Raw genomic sequence first — 23,715 nt, forward strand, 5'->3', positions numbered from 1 at the left:
CTCTCCCAGTACCTCCCAGTCCCATCCCAGCCCCTCCCAACTCCCTTCCACAATATCCCAGTTGCTCCCAGCACGTCCCAGTCCCTTCTAATGCCCTCCCAGTCCATCCCAGTGCCCAGAAGCTCCCTTGAAACCTTCTCCCAGTCCATCCCAGTCCCTCTCAGTCCTCTCCCAGTATATCCCAGTGCCCTCAAAACCCCTCCCAGTCCATCCCAGTTCCTCCTAGTCTCTCCCAAACCCCCCTCATTCCCCTCCCAGTATATCCCAGCACACCCCAGTGCCCTCAACCCCCCTCCAAACCCCCTCCCAGTCCATCCCAGTTCCTCCCAGTCCGTCCCAGTCCCCTCCTGGTCCATCCCAGTGCCCTCAAACCCCCTCCCAATTCCCCTCCAGCCCACCCCAGTGCCCTCAAACCACCTCCCAGTATAGCCCAGTCTCCCCAGATCCCATTCTCGCGCTCTCCCAGTATATCCCAGTCCCCCGCCCCGTTTTCCCCTGGAGGGAACAGCCCCCACCCCCCCCAGCGTTTGGGCAAATGCCCTCAACCAACATGGCGGCGCGGGCTTCATCCTCCCCATGCGCATGCGCAAGCGGCGCCCTCCTTAAATGTGCGCATGCGCAAAGAGTATGGGCAGAGGTACTGGCGGAGCCGCGGCGTCGCGTTGGCGTTTGCGCATGCGCGACCGGAAGTGTCGCCCCTGCATAAGAGGCCGGGAGGCCCCATTCGCGCCCTTTCTTTTCCGCTGTAGCCGCTGATTCCGCCACGTGAGTGCGGGGCTGGGGGGGATCCGGGGGACTGGGAGCGACTGGGAGGGACTGGGAGCGACTGGGAGGGGCTCGGGTAGGAGCTGGGGGCTTCAGGCCTTGGGGGGGCGGGTGGGAGGGGAGGCTTCGAGGGTGTTTGAGGGCGCTGGGGTGGACTGGGAGGGCGCTGGGGTGGACTGGGAGGGGGGTTGGGGGCACTGGGGTGGACTGGGAGGGCACTGGGGTGGACTGGGAGGGGGCTCTGGGCACTGGGGTGGACTGGGAGGGGGGCTGGGGGCACTGGGATGGACTGGGAGGGGGGCTGGGGGCACTGGGATGGACTGGGAGGGGGGCTCTGGGCACTGGGGTGGACTGGGAGGGGGCTCTGGGCACTGGGGTGGACTGGGAGGGGGGCTCTGGGCACTGGGGTGGACTGGGAGGGCACTGGGGTGGACTGGGAGAGGGGCTGGGGGCACTGGGGTGGACTGGGAGGGGGGCTGGGGGCACTGGGGTGGACTGGGAGGGGGGCTGGGGGCACTGGGGTGGACTGGGAAGGGGGCTGGGGGCACTGGGATGGACTGGGAGGGGGCTCTGGGCACTGGGGTGGACTGGGAGGGGGGCTCTGGGCACTGGGGTGGACTGGGAGGGGGCTCTGGGCACTGGGGTGGACTGGGAGGGGGGCTCTGGGCACTGGGGTGGACTGGGAGGGGGCTCTGGGCACTGGGGTGGACTGGGAGGGGGCTCTGGGCACTGGGGTGGACTGGGAGGGGGCTCTGGGCACTGGGATGGACTGGGAGGGGGCTCTGGGCACTGGGGTGGACTGGGAGGGGGCTCTGGGCACTGGGGTGGACTGGGAGGGCACTGGGGTGGACTGGGAGGGGGCTGGGGGCACTGGGAGGGGGTGTGAAGTGACTGGGAGGGACTGGGATGGGGTTTTGAGGTGGTCTGAGGGCCCTGCGAGGCACTGGGATGGACTGGGATGGACTGGGAGGGGGCTTTGAGGTCCCTGGAAAACACTGGAAGGCAATCTGAGGCTTTTTTACTGTCAATTCGTGGGCTTTGATCCAAATTTTTTAAATTTGGGGCATTTTTTAATTTTAATTCTTGGGATTCGTGCTGGAATTTCTAGATTTAGGGACATTTTTGCTTTGGGTTTACGGGATTCGTTGCAATTCCTTAGTTTTAGGTATTTTTGTTTTTAGTTTCTGAGATTTCAGTTGAAATTGTTTGATTTGCAGAATTTCATTTTGATTTTCAAGGGTTTTTCGTTTGAATTCGTTATTTTGTGGAAATTTTTTTTTAGTTCCTGCATATGAGCTGAAATTCCTCAATTTTGAAGCTTTTCCCTTTGAACTTTTGCAATTCGAGCTGAAATTCTTTAGTTTGAGGGGTTTTCCTTTTAATTTTTATTATTTTTTCTTTGAGTTCCCAATATTTAAACTGAAATTTCTTAGTTTTGTTAGTTTGTGTTTGTAAATTTTAGGATTTGAGCCAGAACTGGTTATTTTTTGGTTTTTTCTCTTTGAATTCTTGGGATTTACAATTAGTTTCTTTATTTTGGGGACTTTTTTTAAATTTTGGAGGTTTTTTCTCTTAGTTGTTAGAATTTAATGTGGAATTTCTTAATTCTATTGGCATTTTTTTATAATTTATAGAATTTTAGGTCAAATCTTTTAGTTTTGGAGCTTTTATATTTGAATTTTTGCGCCTTAAGATGGAATTTCTTCATTTTTATTGTGTTTTCTTCTTAATCTTGAGAGTTTTTGGTTTTTAGGGCACAATGTGAAATTATTTAGTGTTGTTTATTTTTTTGTTGTTGTTGTAAATCGTGAGATTTGAGTCAAATCTTTAATTCTTGATCTTTTTTTTTGGAGTTTTTGGGATTTAAGAAAGAGTTTCTTAATTTTTGCTGAAAGTTTCATCTTAAATTTTTCCCCTTGATTTTTTCCCCTTGATTTTTTTCCCCTTGATTTTTTCCCCTTGATTTTTTTCCCCTTGATTTTTTTCCCCTTGATTTTTTTCCCCTTGATTTTTTTCCCCTTGATTTTTTTCCCCTTGATTTTTTTCCCCTTGATTTTTTTCCCCTTGATTTTTTTCCCCTTGATTTTTTTCCCCTTGATTTTTCCCCTTGATTTTTCCCCTTGATTTTTGCTAAAAATTTTCGCCTTGATTTTTGCCAAAAATTATTTTCATCTTGATCTTTACCAAAAATTTTCGCCTTGATTTTTGCAAAATTTTTTTCGTTTCGTTTTTGCAAAATTTTTCGCCTTGGTTTTTGCCGAATTTTTCCCCTTGATTTTTCGCCTTGATTTTTGCAGAATTTTTCGCCTTGATTTTTGCAAAATTTTTTGCCTTGATTTTTGCAAAATTTTTTCCGTTTCATTTTTGCAAAATTTTTTCCGTTTTATTTTTGCAAAATTTTTTCTTTTTCATTTTTGCAAAATTTTTTCCTTTTCATTTTTGCAAATTTTTTCTTTTCATTTTTGCAAAATTTTTTCTTTGATTTTTGCAAATTTTCTTTTAATTTCGTCAATTTTGTTATTTAACTTTGAAGCCGTGACGTAGAATCACTTACTTTAAAGATTTTTCTTTCTAATTTTGCTTAAAATCTGTTGATTTGCTGACAACACCGCCACAAAACCCCCAAATTTTCCTTCAAATCCCTTATTTTCCCGGAATTTTCCAGCATGACCGACTGGGAGACGGCTCCGGCCGTCACCGAGACCCCGGACATCAAGCTCTTCGGCAAGTGGAGCACGGATGACGTCCAGATCAACGACATCTCCCTGCAGGTAACGGCCCCGAATCCCCGTTTCGATGCGGATTGGCTTCAATCCGGATTAGAGTGCGAACGCGCTTAATGCGGCTTAGGCTCGGGGTTGGAATTTTGGGGTTTGTTGGGGTTCCCGCTAGGATTACATCGCGGTGAAGGAGAAATACGCCAAGTACCTGCCCCACAGCGCGGGGCGCTACGCGGCCAAGCGCTTCCGCAAGGCGCAGTGCCCCATCGTCGAGCGCCTCACCAACTCCATGATGATGCACGGCCGCAACAACGGCAAGAAGCTCATGACCGTCCGCATCGTCAAGCACGCCTTCGAGATCATCCACCTCCTCACCGGGGAGGTGCGCCCCGGGGACATCTTGGGGGGTGCCTGGCGTTGATTTGGGAGGGCTGGGGGTGGATTGGAGCGGGTTTGGGGGGGGCTGGGGCTGGTTTTGGGGGGCTGGGGGTGGATTGGAGCGGGTTTGGGGGGGCCTGGGGCTGGTTTTGGGGGGCTGGGGGTGGATTGGAGCGGGTTTGGGGAGGCCTGGGGCTGGTTTTGGGGGCCTGGGGGTGGATTGGAGCGGGTTTGGGGAGGCCTGGGGCTGGTTTTGCGGGGCTGGGGGTAGATTGGAGCGGGTTTGGGGGGGCCTGGGGCTGGTTTTGGGGGGCTGGGGGTGGATTGGAGCGGGTTTGGGGAGGCCTGGGGCTGGTTTTGGGCGGTCATGGAGGAGGTATGGGGGGGCCTGGGGTAGATTTAAGGGGTTTGGGGGGGCCTGGGGCTGGTTCGGGGGGGCTGGGGGTGGATTGGAGAGGGTTTGGGGGGGCCTGGGGCTGGTTTTGGGGGGCTGGGGGTGGATTGGAGCAGGTTTGGGGGGGCCTGGGGCTGGTTTTGGGGGGCTGGGGATAGATTGGGGTGGGCTGGGGCTGGTTTTGGGGGGTCATGGAGGAGGTTTGGGGAGTCCTGGGGTAGATTTAGGGGGTTTGGGGAGGCCTGGGGCTGGTTTTGGGGGGCTGGGGGTAGATTGGAGCGGGTTTGGGGGGGCCTGGGGCTGGTTTTGGGGGGCTGGGGGTAGATTGGAGCGGGTTTGGGGGGGCCTGGGGCTGGTTTTGGGGGGCTGGGGGTAGATTGGAGAGGGTTTGGGGGGGCCTGGGGCTGGTTTTGGGGGGCTGGGGATAGATTGGGGTGGCTTGGGGCTGGTTTTGGGGGGCTGGGGATAGATTGGAGTGGGTTTGGGGGGGCCTGGGGCTGGTTTTGGGGGGCTGGGGGTGGATTGGAGTGGGTTTGGGGGGGCCTGGGGCTGGTTTTGGGGGGCTGGGGGTAGATTGGAGCGGGTTTGGGGGGGCCTGGGGCTGGTTTTGGGGGGCTGGGGGTAGATTGGAGAGGGTTTGGGGGGGCCTGGGGCTGGTTTTGGGGGGCTGGGGATAGATTGGGGTGGCTTGGGGCTGGTTTTGGGGGGCTGGGGATAGATTGGAGTGGGTTTGGGGGGGCCTGGGGCTGGTTTTGGGGGGCTGGGGGTGGATTGGAGTGGGTTTGGGGGGGCCTGGGGCTGGTTTTGGGGGGCTGGGGGTAGATTGGAGCGGGTTTGGGGGGGCCTGGGGCTGGTTTTGGGGGGCTGGGGGTAGATTTAGGGGGGTTGGGGAGGTCTGGGGCTGGTTTTGGGGGGCTGGGGAGCCTGGGGCTGGTTATGGGGGGTCCCGGAGCAGGTTTAGGGGGTCCCGGAGCAGGTTTAGGGGGTCCCGGGGTAGATTTAGAGGGTTTTGGGGAGCCTTGGGGCTGGTTTAGGGGGTCCCGGAGCAGGTTTAGGGGGTCCTGGGGTGCATTCAGAATGTTTTGGGGAGTCCTGGGGCTGGGTTTGGGGAGAATGGGGGGCCTGGGGCTGGGTTTGGGGGGTCGCGGAGGAGGTTTAGGGGGTCATGGAGCGGATTTAGGGGGCCCTGGGGTAGATTTAGAGGGTTTTGGGGGTCCCGCTGGGGCTGACGGGGAGGGGGCCCCTCAGAACCCGCTGCAGGTCCTCGTTAACGCCATCATCAACTCGGGGCCCCGCGAGGACTCGACGCGCATCGGCCGCGCGGGCACCGTGCGCCGCCAGGCCGTGGACGTGTCCCCCCTGCGCCGCGTCAACCAGGTGCCACCGAGGTCCCCGAGGGTCCCCAAGGGTCCCCGAGGGTCCCCGAGGTCCCCCTCGCCCTCGGCTTCTCCCCCCCGTCCCACGAGGTCCCCCCAGTTCCTCAACGTCCCCCCAGGTTCCTTCTTGTTCTTCCAGCGTCCTTCAAAGTCCTCCAAGTGTCCCTCAGGTGTCCCCTCACGTCCCTCAGGTGTCCCCTCATGTCCCTCAAGTGTCCCCCAGGTCCCCTTGTATCCTTCAAGTGTCCCCTCAAGTGTCCCTCAAGTGTCCATTGGGTCCCCTCATGTCCTTCAAGTGCCTTCAGGGTTCTCTCATGTCCATCAAGTGTGCTCTTATGTCCCTTAAGTGTCCCCTCGTGTCCCTCAAGTGTCTCCAGGGCCCCCTCATGTCCCTCAAGTGTCTCCAGGGTCCCTTCATGTCCCTTAAGTGTCCACTCGTGTCCCTCAAGCGTCCCCCAGGTCCCCTCGTATCCTTCAAGTGTCCCCTCAAGTGTCCCTCAAGTGTCCACTGGGTCCCCTCATGTCCTTCAAGTGCCTTCAGGGTCCTCTCATGTCCATCAAGTGTCCTCTTGCGTCCCTTAAGTGTCCCCTCGTGTCCCTCAAGTGTCTCCAGGGCTCCCTAGTGTCCCTCAAGTGTCTTCAGGGTCCCTTCGTGTCCCCTCATGTCCCTTAAATGTCCACTCGTGTCCCTCAAGTGTCCCCCAGGCCCCGTCGTATCCTTCAAGTGTCCCCTCAAGTGTCCACAGGGTCCCCTCGTGTCCCTCAAGTGTCTCCAGGGTCCCTTTGTGTTCCTTAAGTGTCCACTTGTGTCCCTCAAGTGTCCCCCAGGTCCCCTCGTATCGTTCAGATGTCCCCTCAAGCATCCCTCAAGTGTCCACAGGGTCCTCTCATGTTTCTCAAGTGTCTTCAGGATCCTCTCATGTCCATCAAGTGTCCTCTTGTGTCCCTTAAGTGTCCCCTCGTGTCCCTCAAGTGTCTCCAGGGTCCCCTCGTGTCCCTCAAGTGTCTCCAGGGTCCTCTCATGTCCATCAAGTGTGCTCTTATGTCCCTTAAGTGTCCCCTCGTGTCCCTCAAGTGTCTCCAGGGCCCCCTCGTGTCCCTCAAGTGTCTTCAGGGTCCCTTCGTGTCCCCTCATGTCCCTTAAATGTTCACTCGTGTCCCTCAAGTGTCCCCCAGGTCCCCTCGTATCCTTCAAGCGTCCCTCAAGTGTCCACAGGGTCCCCTCATGTCCATTAAGTGTCCTCTTGTGATCCTTAAGTGTCCCCTTGTGTCCCTCAAGTGTGTCCAGGGTCCCTTCGTGTCCCTTCATGTCCCTCAAGTGTCCACTTGTGTCTTTCAAGTGTCCACAGGGTCCCCTCGTGTCCATCAAATGTCCACTTGTGTCCTTCAAGTGTCCCCCGGACCCCCTCATGTCCCTCAAGTGTCCCCTCCAGGGTCCCCTCATGTCCCTCAAGTGTCCTCCTGTGTCCCTTAAGTGTTCCCTCATGTCCCTCAAGTGTCTCCAGGGCCTCGTCGTGTCCCTCAAGTGTCTCCAGGGTCCCCTTGTGTCACCTCGTGTCCCTCAGGCGTCCCTAGGGTCCCCTCAAGTGTCCCTCAAGCGTCCCCAGGATCCCCTCGCATCCCTTCAAGTGTCCCCAGGGTCCCTTCAAGTGTCCCTCAAGCGTCCCCAGGGTCCCCTCATGTCCATCAAGTGTCCCCTCCAGGGTCCCGTCATGTCCCTCAAGTGTCTCCAGGGCCTCCTCGTGTCCCTCAAGTGTCTCTCAGGGTCCCCTAGGGTCCCCTCAAGTGTCCCTCAAGCGTCCCCAGGATCCCCAGGGTCTCTTCAAGTGTCCCCAGGGTCCCTTCAAGTGTCCCTCAAGCGTCCCCAGGGTCCCCTCGTGTCCATCAAGTGTCCTGTCATGTCCCTCAAGTGTCCCCAGGGTCCCCTCGTGTCCTTAGTGTCCCCCCAGTTTCCCTCATGTTCTCCCCGTGTCCCCAAGGTTCCTCTCCCCATGTCCCCAAGGTCCCTCATGTTTTCCCGGTGTCTCCGAGGTCCCTCTCCCCATGTCCCCAAGGTCCCTCATGTTCTCCCGGTGTCCCCAAGGTCCCTCATGTTCTCCTAGTGTCCCCAAGGTCCCTCATGTTCTTCCCGTGTCCCCGAGGTCCCTCTCCCCATGTCCCCGAGGTCCCTCCTGTTCTCCCCGTGTCCCCAAGGTCCCTCATGTTCTCCCTGTGTCCCCGAGGTCCCTCTCCCCGTGTCCCCGAGGTCCCTCATGTTCTCCCAGTGTCCCCCAGAGTCTCCCCGTGTCCCCCATGTCCCCTCACGTTCTCCGTGTCCCGTAAGCTCCCCTCCTGCTCTCCCGGTTCCCTCCCACGTTCTCCACGTCCCTCAGGTCCCTCCCGTTGCCTTCCCGTTCCTCCCGGGGTCCCGTTTCCACCTTCCCATCTCTGGGTTCTCCTCCATCCCCTCTTTCCCGCGTCCCCGTCTCACGGGGTGTCCCCGGGGTGTCCCCAGGCCATCTGGCTGCTCTGCACGGGCGCCCGCGAAGCCGCTTTCCGCAACATCAAGACCATCGCCGAGTGCTTGGCCGACGAGCTCATCAACGCCGCCAAGGTTGGGAGCCACCTCCCTCCCTCCCTCCTTCCTTCCCTTTCCCGGGATCCCCACGGGGCCGGACAACCCCGATCCCCCCCCAGATCCTCCTCCAACGCCTTCATCTTCCTCCTCGTCCTCCCCAGGGCTCCTCCAACTCTTACGCCATCAAGAAGAAGGACGAGCTGGAGCGCGTGGCCAAGTCCAACCGTTAAGACCCGTCGGAGGCGCCTGATCCGAATAAAAATCTAAGAAGTTGAGATGATTCCATGGTCTTCGTGGGGTTGGGGGCCCCTCAAGTTGGGATACGTGGTTCCTTCCTTGGTTCCCCCCTCCCTGGTCTCGTTCCTCATCTTGTGTCCATCTCCCTTGTCCCCTCCACGTTCTCCTTCCTCGCTCCGTGGTCTTTTTATCTCACGTTCTCCTTCCTCATCCCATCCCTCTATCTTCTCCACGTTTGTCTCCGTCCACGTTCTGGTCTCATCACACGTTCTCATCCGTGTTGACCTTCCATCCCGTGTTCTCCATTGTCTATCCACGTTCTCCTTCCTTGTTCTCATCCTGGGTTCTTTATCCCATGTTCTTCTCCTCCCACCCCTCCGTGTTTTCATAATCTCATGGTCTCCGTGTCCCATCCGTGTTCTCCTCATCCCATCACTCCGTGTTCTCATTATCCCATGTTCTCCTCATCCCATCAATGTTCTCCTTCTCCCATCCCATCCCTCCATGTTCTCATTGTCTCATGGTGTCCTCATCCCATCCACGGTGTCCTCGTCCCATCCACGATTGTCTCCTGCCGTCCCATCCCTCCATGTTCTCATAATCTCATGGTCTCTGTGTCCTATCCAAGTTCTCCTCATCCCATGTTCTCCTCGTTCCATCCATGTTCTCTTCCTCCCATCCTATCTGTCCATGTTCTCGTTGTCTCATGGTGTCCTCATCCCATCCACGGTCATCTCCTCCCATCCCATCCCATCCCATCCCTCCATGTTCTCATTATCGCATGTTCTCATTGTCTCATGGTCTCCATGTCCCATCTCTCCATGGTCTCCTCGTCCCATCCCTCCATGTTCTCATTGTCTCATGGTCTCCATGTCCCATTTATGTTCTCCTCGTCCCATCCCTCCATGTTCTCATTATCCCGTGTTCTCATGGTCTCCTAACCCATCTATGTTTTCCTCGTCCCGTCCCTCCATGTTCTCATTATCCCATGTTCTCATTGTCTCATGTTCTCCTCGTCCCATCCCTCCATGGACTCCTCGTCCCATCCGTGGTCTCATCTCATGGTCTCCATGTCCCATCTACGTTCTCATCCCACCTCCATGTCCTTGTCCCACCCGTGTTCTCCTCCCATCCCCCCGCTCCGTGTTCTCATAATCCCGTGGTCTCCATGTCCCATCCCTGTTCTCCTCACGTTCTCCGTTCCCTCCATGGCTGTTCTGGTCCTGTCACATGTTCTCCCTCCTCCCCTCTGTGTTCTTCCTTTTCCCACCCTCTCTTCATCTCCAGCTTCTCCTTGGACCATGTTCTCCTCATCGCATCCATCTTCTTGTTCCATCCACGTTCTCCCTTCTCATACGTCCTCCTCGTCCCAGCTCTGTTCTCCTTCCTCATCTCCTCTCTGTTCTCCTTCCTCATCCCACGTTTCCCCTCCACGTTCTCCTTCCTCGTCCCACGTTCTCCTCATCCCATCCCCGTTCTCCTTCCTCATCCCATGTTTTCCCCTCCATGTTCTCATCCCATCGATGTTTTCCCCTCGTTTTCCTTCCTCATCCCACGTTCTCCCATCCCCGTTCTTCTTCCTCATCTCCATCCATGTTCTTCCAACCGCGCTCTCCTCCTTCCGCGTTGTCCTCGTCTCCATCCACGTCCTCTTTCCATCCACCTTCCCACCTCAGCTCCACCTCCCTCTCACCCTCTGGAAGCCCTTGAGGTCCTTGCTCTCTCTCTCTCTCCCTGTTTCCTGAGGGGGGTGGTGGCTCCTGGGGAGGTGGAAGGAGCAGGACAACCCGAGCTCCAGATGGAGCTGGACCCACCTTGGGAGCTCTGGGGTTTTGGGGTGGTGGACGGTGTCCTTGATCCCACAGGAGATCCTCCTGGCTCCATCCAGCTCGGACTTGAACCTTGAGATGAGGTGGGATGGGAGGAGCTGAACCCCCTGAGCTGGGGGGGGGGGGCGGGGAGGAGGTTCTGGGTGAACTGGGAGCACTGGTGCTTCCAACTGGGAAGGTTGGAGGCCTCCCCCCATCCCAGGGTCCCTTTGGGAAGCTGTGGGGGGGTTCTCCAGGGTGGGGGTTGGTCACTGAGGAGGGGGAGGTCCAGGTCCCCAGGAATGAGGATCCTAGAACTCAAGGGTGGAGAGATCTTGGTCCCCAAGGACTGGGAGGTCCAGGTCCCCAAGGATGAGGATCCTAGAACTCAAGGGTGGAGAGATCTCAGCATCCAAGGATGAGAAGAACTTGGTCCCCAAGCATGAGAAGGTCCCAGCAGCCACAGTTGGAGAGATCTTGGTTCCCAAGGATGAGGATCCTAGAACTAAGGGTGGAGAGATCTTGGTCCCCAAGGATGAAGATCCTGGAACTCGAGGGTGGAGAGATCTTGGTCCCCAAGGATGAAGATCCTGGAACTCGAGGGTGGAGAGATCTCGGCACCCAAGGACTGGGAGGTCCATGTCCCCAAGGATGAGGATCCTAGAACACAAGGGTGGAGAGATCTTGGTCCCCAAGGACTGGGAGGTCCAGGTCCCCAAGGCTGGGGGGAGATCTTGCTCCACAAGGATGGGGAGGTCCCAGCAGCCGAGGGTGGGGAGATCCACGTCCCCAGGGACGGGAGGTCCTGGTGCTCACGGATGGGGAGCTCTCGGTCCCCAAGGTGGGATCCCACCCCAGGGATGAGGAGATCCCTGCAGCTCCAGCCCTTCCCACCCGCTCCGACCTCCTCCACCACCTCCCAGCGGCTCCGTCCGCTTCCCGGACCCCAAAGGGCTCCTCAACGTCCCCTCCGGATCTTCCAACCCCGTCCCGAGCGTCGCCCTCAACCTGGAGCTGGGACAACGCGGCCCCGGCTCCTTCCCAGTGGGATTTTCCCTGGATCTCCAGCCCGTCGTCCCACCCCAGCTCCTGCTTTTCCATCTCCTGAACCTCCACATCTTCTTGGTGGCCTCCAACCCTTCCTACTCCTCCGGCTCCTTCCAACCAGGTCGTGCCTTGGATCTCCAGCCCCTTCCCAGATCCTGGTTCTGGATCTTTGGCTTGGTGACCACCAGCCCTTCCCACCCCTCCGGCTCCTTCCAACCAGGTCGTGTCTTGGATCTCCAACCCCTTCCCAGATCCTGGTTCTGGATCTTTGGCTTGGTGGCCACCAGCCCTTCCCACCCCTCCGGTTCCTTCCCAGTGGGATTTTCCCTGGATCTCCAGCCCGTCGTCCCACCCCAGCTCCTGCCTTTCCATCTCCTGAACCTCCACATCTTCTTGGTGGCCTCCAACCCTTCCCACCTTGAGCTCATTAAACGGAATCGGGTTTCTCTGCATCCCATGTGTCCTGGTGCTGCTTCTCCCGCCTCGTTCCAAGTTCAACCCCCCCCAGATTGGATTTTTGGGGGTGAAAACCACGAATTTTGGTTCCTCTCCCTCTTCCCAAGCTGAATTTCCAGCCACTGGGATCCCGGAATCGGGATCTGGAGGTAACGCGGGGTCTTGATTTCCAACCCCGTCGCCCTCCAAGGTCCTTCTGGATCATTTCCCACCCGGTTGGGTCCATCCCTGGTCCTGGTGGAAGCAGGTGAGGAGAAGACGGAGCTCCAGGGGTGGATCCAGGATCTGGTGGATCCAGGATCTGGTGGATCCAGGAGCAATTACATCTGGGAACCACCCTGGTCCAGGATCAGTTGGATCCAAGAGCGTTTGGATGTAGGAACCTCCTGGATCCAGGACCTGGTGGTTCGAGGACCCTTTGGACCCAGGAGCAATCGGATCCAGGAACGACCTTGGTCCAGGATCTGGTGGATCCGGGATCTGGTGGTTTGAGGACCAGGTGGATCCAGGAACCGATCAACTTTGAAACAACCGATTGAGTCCAGAATGATCGATTGTGTCCGCAACAACCAATCGTGCCTGAAACGATCGATCGTGTCCAAACCAATCGATCGTCTCCAAACCAATTGATCATTTCCAAACCAATCAATCACCTCCAAAACAATCACCTCCAAAACAATCGATCGTCTCCAAACCAATCAATCATTTCCAAACCAATCGATCATTTCCAAAACAATCGATCGTCTCCAAACCAATCAATCATTTCCAAACCAATCGATCATTTCCAAACCAATTGATCATTGCCAAACCAATCAATCACCTCTAAAACAATCACCTCCAAAACAATCGATCGTCTCCAAACCAATCGATCATTTCCAAACCAATCGATCACCTCCAAAACAATCAATCATTTCCAAACCAAATCATCTCCAAACCAATCGATCATTTCCAAACCAATCAATCACCTCCAAACCAATCAATCATTTCCAAACCAATTGATCACCTCCAAAACAATCAATCGTCTCCAAAACAATCATTTCCAAACCAATCAATTGTCTCCAAACCAATCAATCATTTCCAAACCAATCGATCATTTCCAAAACAATCAATCATTTCCAAAACAATCAACTATTTCCAAACCAATCAATCATTTCCAAACCAATCGATCGTCTCCAAACCAATCAATCATTTCCAAACCAATCAATCATTTCCAAACCAATCAATCATCTCCAAACCAATCAATCATTTCCAAACCAATCGATCGTTTCCAAACCAATCGTTTCCAAACCAATCGATCATTTCCAAACCAATCGATCACCTCCAAAACAATTATTTCCAAAACAATCAATCATTTCCAAACCAATCAATCACCTCCAAAACAATCGTTTCCAAACCAATCAATCGTTTCCAAACCAATCGATCATCTCCAAACCAATCAATCATTTCCAAACCAATCAATCCTCTCCAAACCAATCAATCGTCTCCAAACCAATCAATCATCTCCAAACCAATCAATCATCTCCAAAACAATCGATTATTTCCAAACCAATCAATCATCTCCAAACCAATCAATCATTTCCAAACCAATCGATCACCTCCGAAACAATCATTTCCAAACCAATCGATCGTCTCCAAACCAATCAATTATTTCTAAACCAATCAATCATCTCCAAACCAATCGATCATTTCCAAACCAATCGATCACCTCCAAACCAATCAATCATTTCCAAACCAAATCGTTTCCAAACCAATCGATCATTTCCAAACCAATCAAACATTTCCAAACCAATCAATCGCCTCCAAAACAATCATTTCCAAACCAATCAATCATTTCCAGCCAATCGATCGTTTCCAAACCAATCAATCATTTCCAGCCAATCGATCGTTTCCAAACCAATCAATCATTTCCAGCCAATCGATCGTTTCCAAACCAATCGATCACCTCCAAAACAATCATTTCCAAACCAATTGATCGTCTCCAAACCAATTATTTCCAAACCAATCGATCATTTCCAAACCAATCGATCACCTCCAAAACAATCATTTCCAAAACAATCAATCATTTTCAAACCCATCAATTATTTCCAAAACAATCGATTGTTTCCAAACCAATCAATCATTTCCAAACCAATCGATCGTCTCCAAACCAATCAATCATTTCCAAACCAATCGATCGTCTCCAAACCAATCAATCGTTTCCAAACCAATCGATCGTTTCCAAACCAATCGATCGTGTCTGATAAAACCAACCGAGTCTGAAACAACCCCCGGTGCCCGATACACCCGATCGAGTCCGATACAACCAATCGGGTCCAACCGAGTCAGAAACGATCGATCGCGTCCTGACCAACCAATCGAGTCCAATGAGTCTGAAACAACCGATCGCATTCGACCCAACCGATCGTGTCCAAAGAACCCGAGGGGTCCGGAACAATCACTCGTGTTCGATCAAAGTGTTCGTGTCCGATACAACCGATTGAGTCCGATACAACCGATCGTGTCTAAACCAATCGATCGAGCCTGAAAAAACTGATCGCGCCCGATACAACCGATGGAGTCCGATACAACCGATTATGTCCGATCAAACCGATCGCGTCCGATACAACCGATCGACTCCAACGCAAGCGACTGTGTCCGATCAAAACAATCGAGTCCGACACAACCGATCGAGTCCGATACAACCGATCGTGTCCAATCCAACCGATCGAGTCCGATCCAACCGACTGTGTCCAATCGAATCGATCGAGTCCGATCCAACCGATGCTGTCCAATCAAAGCGATTGTGGCCGGTACAACCGTCCGAGTCCTCCGGAAGCGTTCGAGGCCGATACAACCGCTCGGTGCTCGTGGTTGTTGCTCCGGTTGTGCCGCCGCGAGGAGGGGAAGAGGAGGAGGAGGAGGAGACGGGGGCCTAAGGGGAGCAGGGATGGTTTTTGGGGGGCTGGGGTGAGTTTTGGGGACCTGGGACAACTTTTGGGGACCTAGGATGAGCTGTAGAGGTGCTGGGAGGACTTTTTGAGGAGCTAAAGTGGTTTTTTTGGGGAGCCGAGGTGACTTTTTGGGGTGCAGGAGGAGCTGAGGAGGTGCTGGGATGACTTTTTGGGGAGCTAAAGTGGCTTTTTGAAGAGCCAACGTGACTTTTTGGGGTGCAGGAGGAGCTTTTGGGGTGCTGGGATGATTGTCGAGGCGCTGGGATGAGCTGTAGAGGTGCTGGGGTGACTTTTTGAGGAGCTAAAGTGGCTTTTAGGGGAGCTGAGGTGACTTTTTGGGGTGCAGGAGGAGCTTTTGGGGTGCTGGGATGACTTTTTGGGGAGCTAAAGTGGCTTCTTGAAGAGCCAATGTGACTTTTTGGGGTGCAGGAGGAGCTTTTGGGGTGCTGGGATGATTGTCGAGGTGCTGGGAGAGCAGTAGAGGTGCTGGGGTGACTTTTGAGGAGCTAAAGTGGCTTTTGTGGGAGCCGAGGTGACTTTTTGGGGTGCAGGAGGAGCTTTTGGGGTGCTGGGATGACTTTTTGGGGATCTAAAGTGGCTTCTTGAAGAGCCGAGGTGACTTTTTGGGGTGCAGGAGGAGCTGAGGAGGTGCTGGGATGACTTTTTGGGGAGCTAAAGTGGCTTCTTGAAGAGCCAACGTGACTTTTTGGGGTGCAGGAGGAGCTTTTGGGGTGCTGAGATGATTGTCGAGGCGCTGGGATGAGCTGTAGAGGTGCTGGGGTGACTTTTTGAGGAGCTAAAGTGGCTTTTAGGGGAGCTGAGGTGACTTTTTGGGGTGCAGGAGGAGCTTTTGGGGTGCTGGGAGGACTTTTTGGGGAGCTAAAGTGGCTTCTTGAAGAGCCAACGCGACTTTTTGGGGTGCAGGTGGAGCTTTTGGGGTGCTGGGATGACTTTTTGGGGATCTAAAGTGGCTTCTTGAAGAGCCGAGGTGACTTTTTGGGGTGCAGGAGGAGCTGAGGAGGTGCTGGGATGACTTTTTGGGGAGCTAAAGTGGCTTCTTGAAGAGCCAACGTGACTTTTTGGGGTGCAGGAGGAGCTGTAGAGGTGCTGAGATGACTTTTTGGGGAGCTAAAGTGGCTTTTAGGGGAGCCAAGGTGACTTTTTGGGGTGCAGGAGGAGCTGTAGAGGTGCTGGGATGACTTTTTGGGGAGCTAAAGTGGCTTCTTGAAGAGCCAACGTGACTTTTTGGGGTGCAGGAGGAGCTTTTGGGGTGCTGAGATGATTGTCGAGGCGCTGGGATGAGCTGTAGAGGTGCTGGGGTGACTTTTTGAGGAGCTAAAGTGGCTTTTAGGGGAGCTGAGGTGACTTTTTGGGGTGCAGGAGGAGCTGTAGAGGTGCTGGGATGACTTTTTGGGGAGCTAAAGTGGCTTCTTGAAGAGCCAACGCGACTTTTTGGGGTGCAGGAGGAGCTTTTGGGGTGGTGAGATGACTTTTTGAGGAGCTAAAGTGGCTTTTGGGGGCCCCGAGGTGACTTTTTGGGGCGCAGGAGGAGCTTTTGGGGTGCTGAGATGACTTTTTGAGGAGCTAAAGTGGCTTTTGGGGGCCCCGAGGTGACTTTTTGGGGCGCAGGAGGAGCCGCAGAGGAGCCGAGGGGACTTTCGGGGTCCGGGGGGGCCCTTTGGGGCGCTGGGACGCGACTTTTGGGGCGCCGGGACGACTTCGGGGCTTGGTGGGGGCTGAGTAGCCGCTCCCAGTATTCCAGTAGCCACCCCCCCATTCCCTTAGCCACCCCCATATTCCACTAGCCACCGCCCCTGTTCCATTAGCCAATCCCCTTCTTCCATTAGCGACATGGTCCATTCCATTAGCCACGCCTCTTATTCCACTAGCCACACCCCATATTGCACTAGCCACACCCCATATTCCACTAGCCACACCCCATATTGCACTAGCCACACCCCATATTGCACTAGCCACACCTCCTATCCATTAGCCACGCCCCATATTCAACTAGCCACGCCCCTTATTCCACTAGCCACCCCATTCCACTAGCCACCCCCCCTATGCCACTAGCCACACCCCCTATGCCACTAGCCACACCCCATATTCCACTAGCCACACCCCATATGCCACTAGCCACACCCCATATTCCACTAGCCACACCCCATATTCCACTAGCCACACCCCATATGCCCCTAGCCACACCCCATATGCCACTAGACACATCCCCATTCCACTAGCCACACCCCATATGCCACTAGACACGTCCCCATTCCACTAGCCACGCCTCATATTCCACTAGCCACACCCCATATGCCCCTAGCCACACCCCATATGCCACTAGACACATCCCCATTCCACTAGCCACACCCCATATGCCACTAGACACGTCCCCATTCCACTAGCCACGCCTCATATTCCACTAGCCACACCCCATATGCCACTAGCCGCACCCCATATTCCACTAGCCACACCTCCTATCCATTAGCCACGCCCCTTATTCCACTAGCCACGCCCCTTATTCCACTAGCCACACCCCATATTCCACTAGCCACACCCCATATTCCACTAGCCACACCCCATACGCCACAAGTCACACCCCATATGCCACTAGCCACACCCCATATGCCACTAGACACGTCCCCATTCCACTAGCCACGCCCCATATTCCACTAGCCAGCTCCCCTATTCCACTAGCTGCACCCATACGCCACTAGCCACACCCCATATGCCACTAGCCGCACCCCATATTCCACTAGCCGCACCCCATATGCCACTAGCCACGCCCCATATGCCACTAGCCACGCCCCATACGCCACTAGTCACGCCCCCATTCCACTAGCCACACCCCCTAGTCCACTAGCCACGCCCCATATTCCACTAGCCACACCCCCATTCCACTAGCCACACCCCCTAACCCACTATCCCCGCCCCCCCCCACTAGCCCCCCCCCCCGTTCCAGTAGCCCCCGGCCCCGGTGGCCCTGGGGTCACTTGTAGAGCAGGTGGACGCGGCTCCCGTCGCAGTTGCCGCGCCCGAGCCGCTCGGCCTGCTCGGACACCAGGCAGCGAACCAGGGGCAGGCTGGGCTGGTAGAAGGGGGCCGGCGGGGGCCCCCCCGGGGTAGCCACCTCGGCCACCGGCCCCGCCGAGAAGTGGTTGTCGGCCTCGCGAGCCGGATTCGAGGAGCGACGGCGCGAACGGAGCTGCTGCCGGTCCTGGAGCTGCTGCCGGAGCTCGGAGACACGTTCCTCCTTCTGGAAGGAGGGAGTCGGGGTCACCGGCCGCCGGAGACACCGCCCGGGGGGGAGAAGAACCCACCCCACCGCACCCCAAGAGGCCAGGGGGGCCCCACAGGGCACCAGGAGCCTCAAAACCATCTTTGAGATGAGTGAGGAACCTCAAAACCTTCATCGAGGGGGGTGAGGAACCTCAAAACCTTCATTGAGGGGGGTGAGGAACCTCAAAACCATCATCGAGGGGGGTGAGGAACCTCAAAACCTTCATCGAGGGGGGTGAGGAGCCTCAAAACCATCATCGAGGGGGGTGAGGAGCCTCAAAACCATCAGTGAGGTGGGTGAGGAGCCTCAAAACCATCATCGAGGGGGGTGAGGAACCTCAAAACCATCATCGAGGAGGGTGAGGAACCTCAAAACCTTCATCGAGGGGGGTGAGGAACCTCCAAACCATCATCGAGGGGGGTGAGGAACCTCCAAACCATCATCGAGGGGGGTGAGGAGCCTTGACGGTTGGTTTTGGGGTGACCCACCTCGGCGATGATCTTCTCCAGCTCGCGATTCTCCTTCTCCAGGAGCCGCGACTTCTCCTCCTCGTTGTTGTTGGTGGACGATCCGGTCTTCATGGTGTCCTGCTGCTCCGACTGCCACTCCCCCCGCGTGATCAGGCGCCGCATCTGCAACCACCACACCCGGTCTTCTCCTGGGGACCCCCCAGACCCCTCAGGGTCCCCCCCCAGGACCTCGAAGGGGATGGAGAAGAGCTCCAGGTGCCCAACCATCCCCCTCATGGGCTCCACAACCACCTTGAGGACCTCGAAGGGGATGGAGAAGACCTCCCAGCACCTTGAGGACCTCAAAGGGGATGGAGAAGACCTCCCCAGAACCACCTTGAGGGCCTCAAAGGGGATGGAGAAAACTCCATAGCACCTTGAAGACCATGAAGGGGATGGAGAAGACCCCAAGCACCACCTTGAGGACCATGAAGGGGATGGAGAAGACTCCATAGCACCTTGAGGACCTCGAAGGGGATGGAGAAGACCCCATAGCACCTTGAGGACCTCGAAGGGGATGGAGAAGACCCCCCAGCACCACCTTGAGGACCTCGAAGGGGACGGAGAAGACCCCCAGCACCACCTTGAGGATCATGAAGGTGATGGAGAAGACCCCCCCAGCACCTTGAGGACCATGAAGGTGATGGAGAAGACCCCCCCAGCACCTTGAGGACCATGAAGGTGATGGAGAAGACCCCCAGCACCACCTTGAGGGCCTCAAAGGGGATGGAGAAGACTCCCAGCTCCCAACCATCCCCTCATGGGCTCCACAATCACCTTGAGGACCATGAAGGTGATGGAGAAGACCCCAAGCACCCAACCATCTCCCTCATGGTCTCCACAACCACCTTGAGGACCTTGAAGGGGATGGAGAAGACTCCATAGCACCTTGAGGACCTCGAAGGGGTTGAAGAAGACCCCTGAGCACCACCTTGAGGACCTCGAAGGGGATGGAGAAGACCCCAAGCACCACCTTGAGGACCTCAAAGGGGATGGAGAAGACCCCCCAGCACCACCTTGAGGACCTCAAAGGGGATGGAGAAGACCCCAAGCACCACCTTGAGGACCTCGAAGGGGATGGAGAAGACCCTCCAGCACCTTGAAGACCATGAAGGGGATGGAGAAGCCCCCAAGCACCACCTTGAGGACCTCGAAGGTGCAGGAGAAGCCCCCGAGGTGCCCCCCCCGTGCCCGCCGCCCGCACCTTGGGGACGAAGAGGACCACGAGGGTGATGTAGGAGGAGAAGACGACGGCCAAGGAGGCGAAGGCGAAGGCCGCGTCCTGCTGGCTGCTGAGGATCATGGTGACGGGCGCCGTGATGAGGCACAGCACCTGCCGGAGGAGGACGTGGCCGTGGAGGGCGACCACCAGCCCCGACCACGGAGGGAAGGGGGGGACCTGGGACCCTCCCCGCTCACCGCCACGTTGTAGATGGCCATGCCCACCGCCCGGTGGTCGTTGATCTTCTCGGTGGAGACGCTCTTGGTCTCGTAGGCCAGGAAGATGCCCAGCAGGAGCAGGAGCCCCTTGAAGCCGTAGAAGATCCCTGAGGGACACCAAGCGGGGAGGTCAAACGGCAAGGGGGGACCTCAAGGGGGGGGGTATGGGACCACGGCGGGGACAAGAGGGACCTTCAGGGGTCACCTCGTGGGGCTCTACAAGGTTCCTGGGCCACCACTCTGGGTGGTGGAACCTTGAGAGGGCCAGGAAGGACCAGGGATGGTCCAACAGGGGCCTCCAACCATGCTTCATGGGCTCTTGGGGCTCTTCTTGGGGCTCTACAAGGTTCCTGGGCCACCACTCCGGGTGGTGGAACCTTGAGAGGTCCAGTAAGGACCAGGGATGGTCCAACAGGGACCATGAGAGGTCCAGTAAGGACCAGGGATGGTCCAGGAGGGACCTCATGGGACCTTGAGTCTCTTCTTGGGGCTCTACAAGGTTCCTGGGCCACCACTCTGGGTGGTGGGACCTTGAGAGGGCCAGGAAGGACCAGGGATGGTCAACAGGGGCCTCCAACCATGCTTCATGGGCTCTTGGGGCTCTTCTTGGGGCTCTACAAGGTTCCTGGGCCACAATTCTTAGTGGTGGGACCATGAGGGGTCCAGTAAGGAACAGGGATGGTCCAGGAGGGACCTCATGGGCTCTTGGGGCTCTTCTTGGGGCTCTACAAGGTTCCTGGGCCACAATTCTTAGTGATGGGACCATGAGAGGTCCCGTAAGGACCAGGGATCGTCCAACAGGGACCGTGAGGGGTCCAGTAAGGACCAGGGATGGTCCAAGAGGGACCTTATGGGCCCTTGAGTCTCTTCTTGGGGCTCTACAAGGTTCCTGGGTCACCGATCCGGGTGGTGGGACCTTGAGAGGGCCAGGAAGGACCAGGGATGGTCCAACAGGGGCCTCCAACCATGCTTCATGGGCTCTTGGGGCCCTTCTTGGGGCTCTACAGGGTTCCTGGGCCACATTTCTTAGTGATGGGACCATGAGGGGTCCAGTAAGGACCAGAGATGGTCCAACAGGGCCTAGGAGTGATCCAGTATGGACCAGGGATGGTCCAGGCTGGACCTCACGGTGCCCCCCACCCCCCCCGGAGGCGCCGTCGGGGCCCACCCAGCCAGGTGTTCATCTTGGTGGAGCTGCAGTGCTCCAGCTGGGGCAGGATGGAGACGTCCGTGTCCGTCTTGGGCTCCTCCTTGGTGAACTCCTGGGGGAAGGAAGGGAAGGAGCAGCCCGAGAAGGTCAGCGACACCCCCAGAACCTCCCCAGCACCTGGAGAACCTCCTGGAGAACCTCCTCAACACCTCAACCACCACTTGGAGAACCTCCCCAGCACCTCAAGAACCTCCTCAACACCTCAAGAACCTCTCCAGCACCTGGAGAACCTCCCCAGCACCTCAACCACCACTTGGAGAACCTCCTCAGCACCTCCAGAACCTCCCCAGCACCTCAAGAACCTCCTCAACATCTCAAGAATCTCCTCAGCACCTGGAGAAACTCCCCAGCACCTCCAGAATTGCCTCAACCCCACGACCACCACCCCAAGACCTTGACCATCATCTTCAGCCCCACCTCAACACCTCAAGAACCTCCTCCAGCACCACCTCAACACCTGGAGAATCTCCCCAGCACCTCAGGAACCTCCTAAACTCCTCAAGAACCTCCTAAACTCCTCAAGAACCTCCTCAACCCCACGACCACCACCCCAAGACCTTGACCACCATCTTCAGCCCCACCTCAACACCTGGAGAACCTCCTCCAGCACCACCTCAACACCTGGAGAACCTCCTCAGCACCTCAAGAACCTCCCCAGCACCTCAAGAACCTCCTCCAGCCCCACCTCAACACCTGGAGAACCTCCTCAACACCTCAAGAACCTCCTCAACTCCTCAAGAACCTCCCCAGCATCTCAAGAACCTCCCCAGCACCTCAAGAGCCTCCTCAACACCACGACCACCACCTCCTCAACACCTCAGGAACCTCCTCAACTCCTCAAGAACCTCCCCAACACCTCAAGAACCTCCTCCAGCACCACCTCAACACCTGGAGAACCTCCTCAGCACCTCAAGAACCTCCCCAGCACCTCAAGAACCTCCTCAGCACCTCAAGAACCTCCCCAGCACCTCAAGAACCTCCTCAACACCACAACCACCACCTCCTCAACACCTCAGGAACCTCCTCAGCACCTGGAGAACCTCCTTAACACCATGACCACCACCCCAAGGCCTTGACCATCATCTCCAGCCCCACCTCAGCACCTCAAGAACCTCCCCGGCACCTCAAGAACCTCCTCCTTAACTCCTCAAGAACCTCCTCAACTCCTCAAGAACCTCCTCAACCCCACGACCACCACCCCAAGACCTTGACCATCATCTTCAGCCCTACCTCAAGACCTCAAGAACCTCCTCTAGCACCACCTCAACACCTGGAGAACCTCCTCAGCACCTCAAGAACCTCCTCAACCCCACGACCACCACCCCAGGGCCTTGACCGCCACCTCCAGCCCCCCCCAGCACCTCCAAACTGTCCCCCAGGTCCACCTCGCCCCCCCCAGGACCTCGATGGTTCGGTGCAGGGGGTCCACGATCTGCCAGACGACCAAGGTGACCACGTCCAGCCCCACCAGGAGCCCCACGGTGGCGTAGAGCTTCCACGGCTCCAGGGTCTGCGAGGGAGGGGACAACACGGTGACACCGAGGCCACCACCCACCCCCCCCCGACCACCGAGGTGGCCTCCTCACCTTCCTCTTCTCCTTCTTCTCCTCCTTCTTGGTGAAGACGGTGTGGACCCACCAGATCTTGGTGAACATGCTGCCGTAGGCCAGGCTGAAGCCCAAGCCGAGGAGCCACAGCCGAGCCTGAGGAGAAGACACGGCCTGAGGGGACCTCCTGGACCTCCTCGACCCACCCAGAGAGCGAGGCCACCACCCAGGGACCTCCCAGCCCCCAAGGGCTTTGGGTGTCTCCACCTCAACGGCCGCTGGGCCCAGCTCCTGGTGGGATCTCCCGTGGTTCCTCCTCATCCGTCCCCGGCCCTGGCTGCATCTCCAAGGGTTCCTCTTCCATCTCTCCTCAGCCCTGGCTGCATCTCCAGCTCTTCCTCCTGGTGGCATCTCTGAGGGTTCTTCTTCCTCCTGGTAGTATCTCCAGCTCTTCCTCCTGGTGGCATCTCCAAGGGTTCCTCCTCCATCCATCCCCAGCCCTGGCTGCATCTCCAGCTCCTCCTCCTGGTGGGATCTGCGATGGTTCCTTCTCCATCCATCCCCAACCCTGGCTCCATCTTCCAATGGTTCCTTCTCCATTTCTCCTCACCCCCGGCTCCATCTCCAGCTCGTCCTCCTGGTGGCATCTCCAATGGTTCCTCTTCCATCTCTCCTCCTCCCTGGCTCCATCTCCAAGGCTTCCTCTTCCGTCTCTTCTCACCCCTGGCTCCATCTCCAATGGTTCCTTCTCCATTTCTCCTCACCCCTGGCTCCATCTCCAGCTCGTCCTCCTGGTGGCATCTCCAACTCTTCCTCCTCGCTCCATCTCCAATGGTTCCTCTTCCATCTCTCCTCAGCCCTGGCTCCATCTCCAATGGTTCCTCTTCCATGTCTCCTCACCACTGGCTCCATCTCCAACGTTTCCTCCTGGTTCCATCTCCAACAGTTCCTCCTGGTGGCATCTCCAAGGATTCCTCTTCCATCTCTCCTCACCCCCAGCTCCATCTCCAGCTCTTCCTCCTGGTGGCATCTCCAACGCTTCCTCTTCCATCTCTCCCCAT

General features: G+C 56.4%; 3 protein-coding genes across 3 annotated transcripts in view; 1 reads left to right on the forward strand and 2 right to left on the reverse strand.

Moving 5' to 3' along the window:
- Window positions 1–23,715, reverse strand: part of LOC138734342 (zinc finger protein 585A-like) — a 352,271-nt gene that overhangs the window by 133,497 nt on the left and 195,059 nt on the right. The gene's annotated exons all lie outside the window — the stretch shown is intronic.
- The window catches only part of GABBR1 (gamma-aminobutyric acid type B receptor subunit 1), an 83,600-nt gene that overhangs the window by 50,138 nt on the left and 9,747 nt on the right, over window positions 1–23,715 (reverse strand). The window contains exons 12-18 of the mRNA XM_069881922.1: window positions 22,694–22,810; window positions 22,510–22,617; window positions 21,066–21,159; window positions 19,877–20,004; window positions 19,662–19,790; window positions 18,437–18,580; window positions 17,654–17,924 (exon numbers count right to left, since the gene is read on the reverse strand). Coding sequence (XP_069738023.1) covers window positions 17,658–17,924; window positions 18,437–18,580; window positions 19,662–19,790; window positions 19,877–20,004; window positions 21,066–21,159; window positions 22,510–22,617; window positions 22,694–22,810 — 987 coding nt within the window. The 3' untranslated portion in view covers window positions 17,654–17,657. The remainder of the gene's footprint in view (window positions 1–17,653; window positions 17,925–18,436; window positions 18,581–19,661; window positions 19,791–19,876; window positions 20,005–21,065; window positions 21,160–22,509; window positions 22,618–22,693; window positions 22,811–23,715) is intronic.
- RPS5 (ribosomal protein S5) lies at window positions 683–8,465 on the forward strand. The gene is made up of 6 exons (XM_069882013.1): window positions 683–765; window positions 3,431–3,536; window positions 3,658–3,867; window positions 5,506–5,634; window positions 8,128–8,226; window positions 8,352–8,465. The coding sequence occupies exons 2-6, from the start codon at window positions 3,432–3,434 to the stop codon at window positions 8,418–8,420; spliced, it is 612 nt and encodes a 203-aa protein (XP_069738114.1). The 5' UTR covers window positions 683–765; window position 3,431; the 3' UTR covers window positions 8,421–8,465.

The sequence above is a fragment of the Phaenicophaeus curvirostris genome, unplaced genomic scaffold (genome assembly GCF_032191515.1).
Source record: "Phaenicophaeus curvirostris isolate KB17595 unplaced genomic scaffold, BPBGC_Pcur_1.0 scaffold_73, whole genome shotgun sequence".
In the NCBI taxonomy this organism is placed as follows: Eukaryota; Metazoa; Chordata; class Aves; order Cuculiformes; family Cuculidae; genus Phaenicophaeus; species Phaenicophaeus curvirostris.

Coding starts and splice junctions, on each gene's coding strand:
- RPS5 (XM_069882013.1), top strand. CDS start 3,432: ATGACCGACTGGGAGACGGCTCCGGCCGTCACCGAGACCCCGGACATC. Junction 3,537..3,657: donor TCAACGACATCTCCCTGCAG/GTAACGGCCCCG, acceptor GGTTCCCGCTAG/GATTACATCGCGGTGAAGGA. Junction 5,635..8,127: donor CCCTGCGCCGCGTCAACCAG/GTGCCACCGAGG, acceptor GGGTGTCCCCAG/GCCATCTGGCTGCTCTGCAC.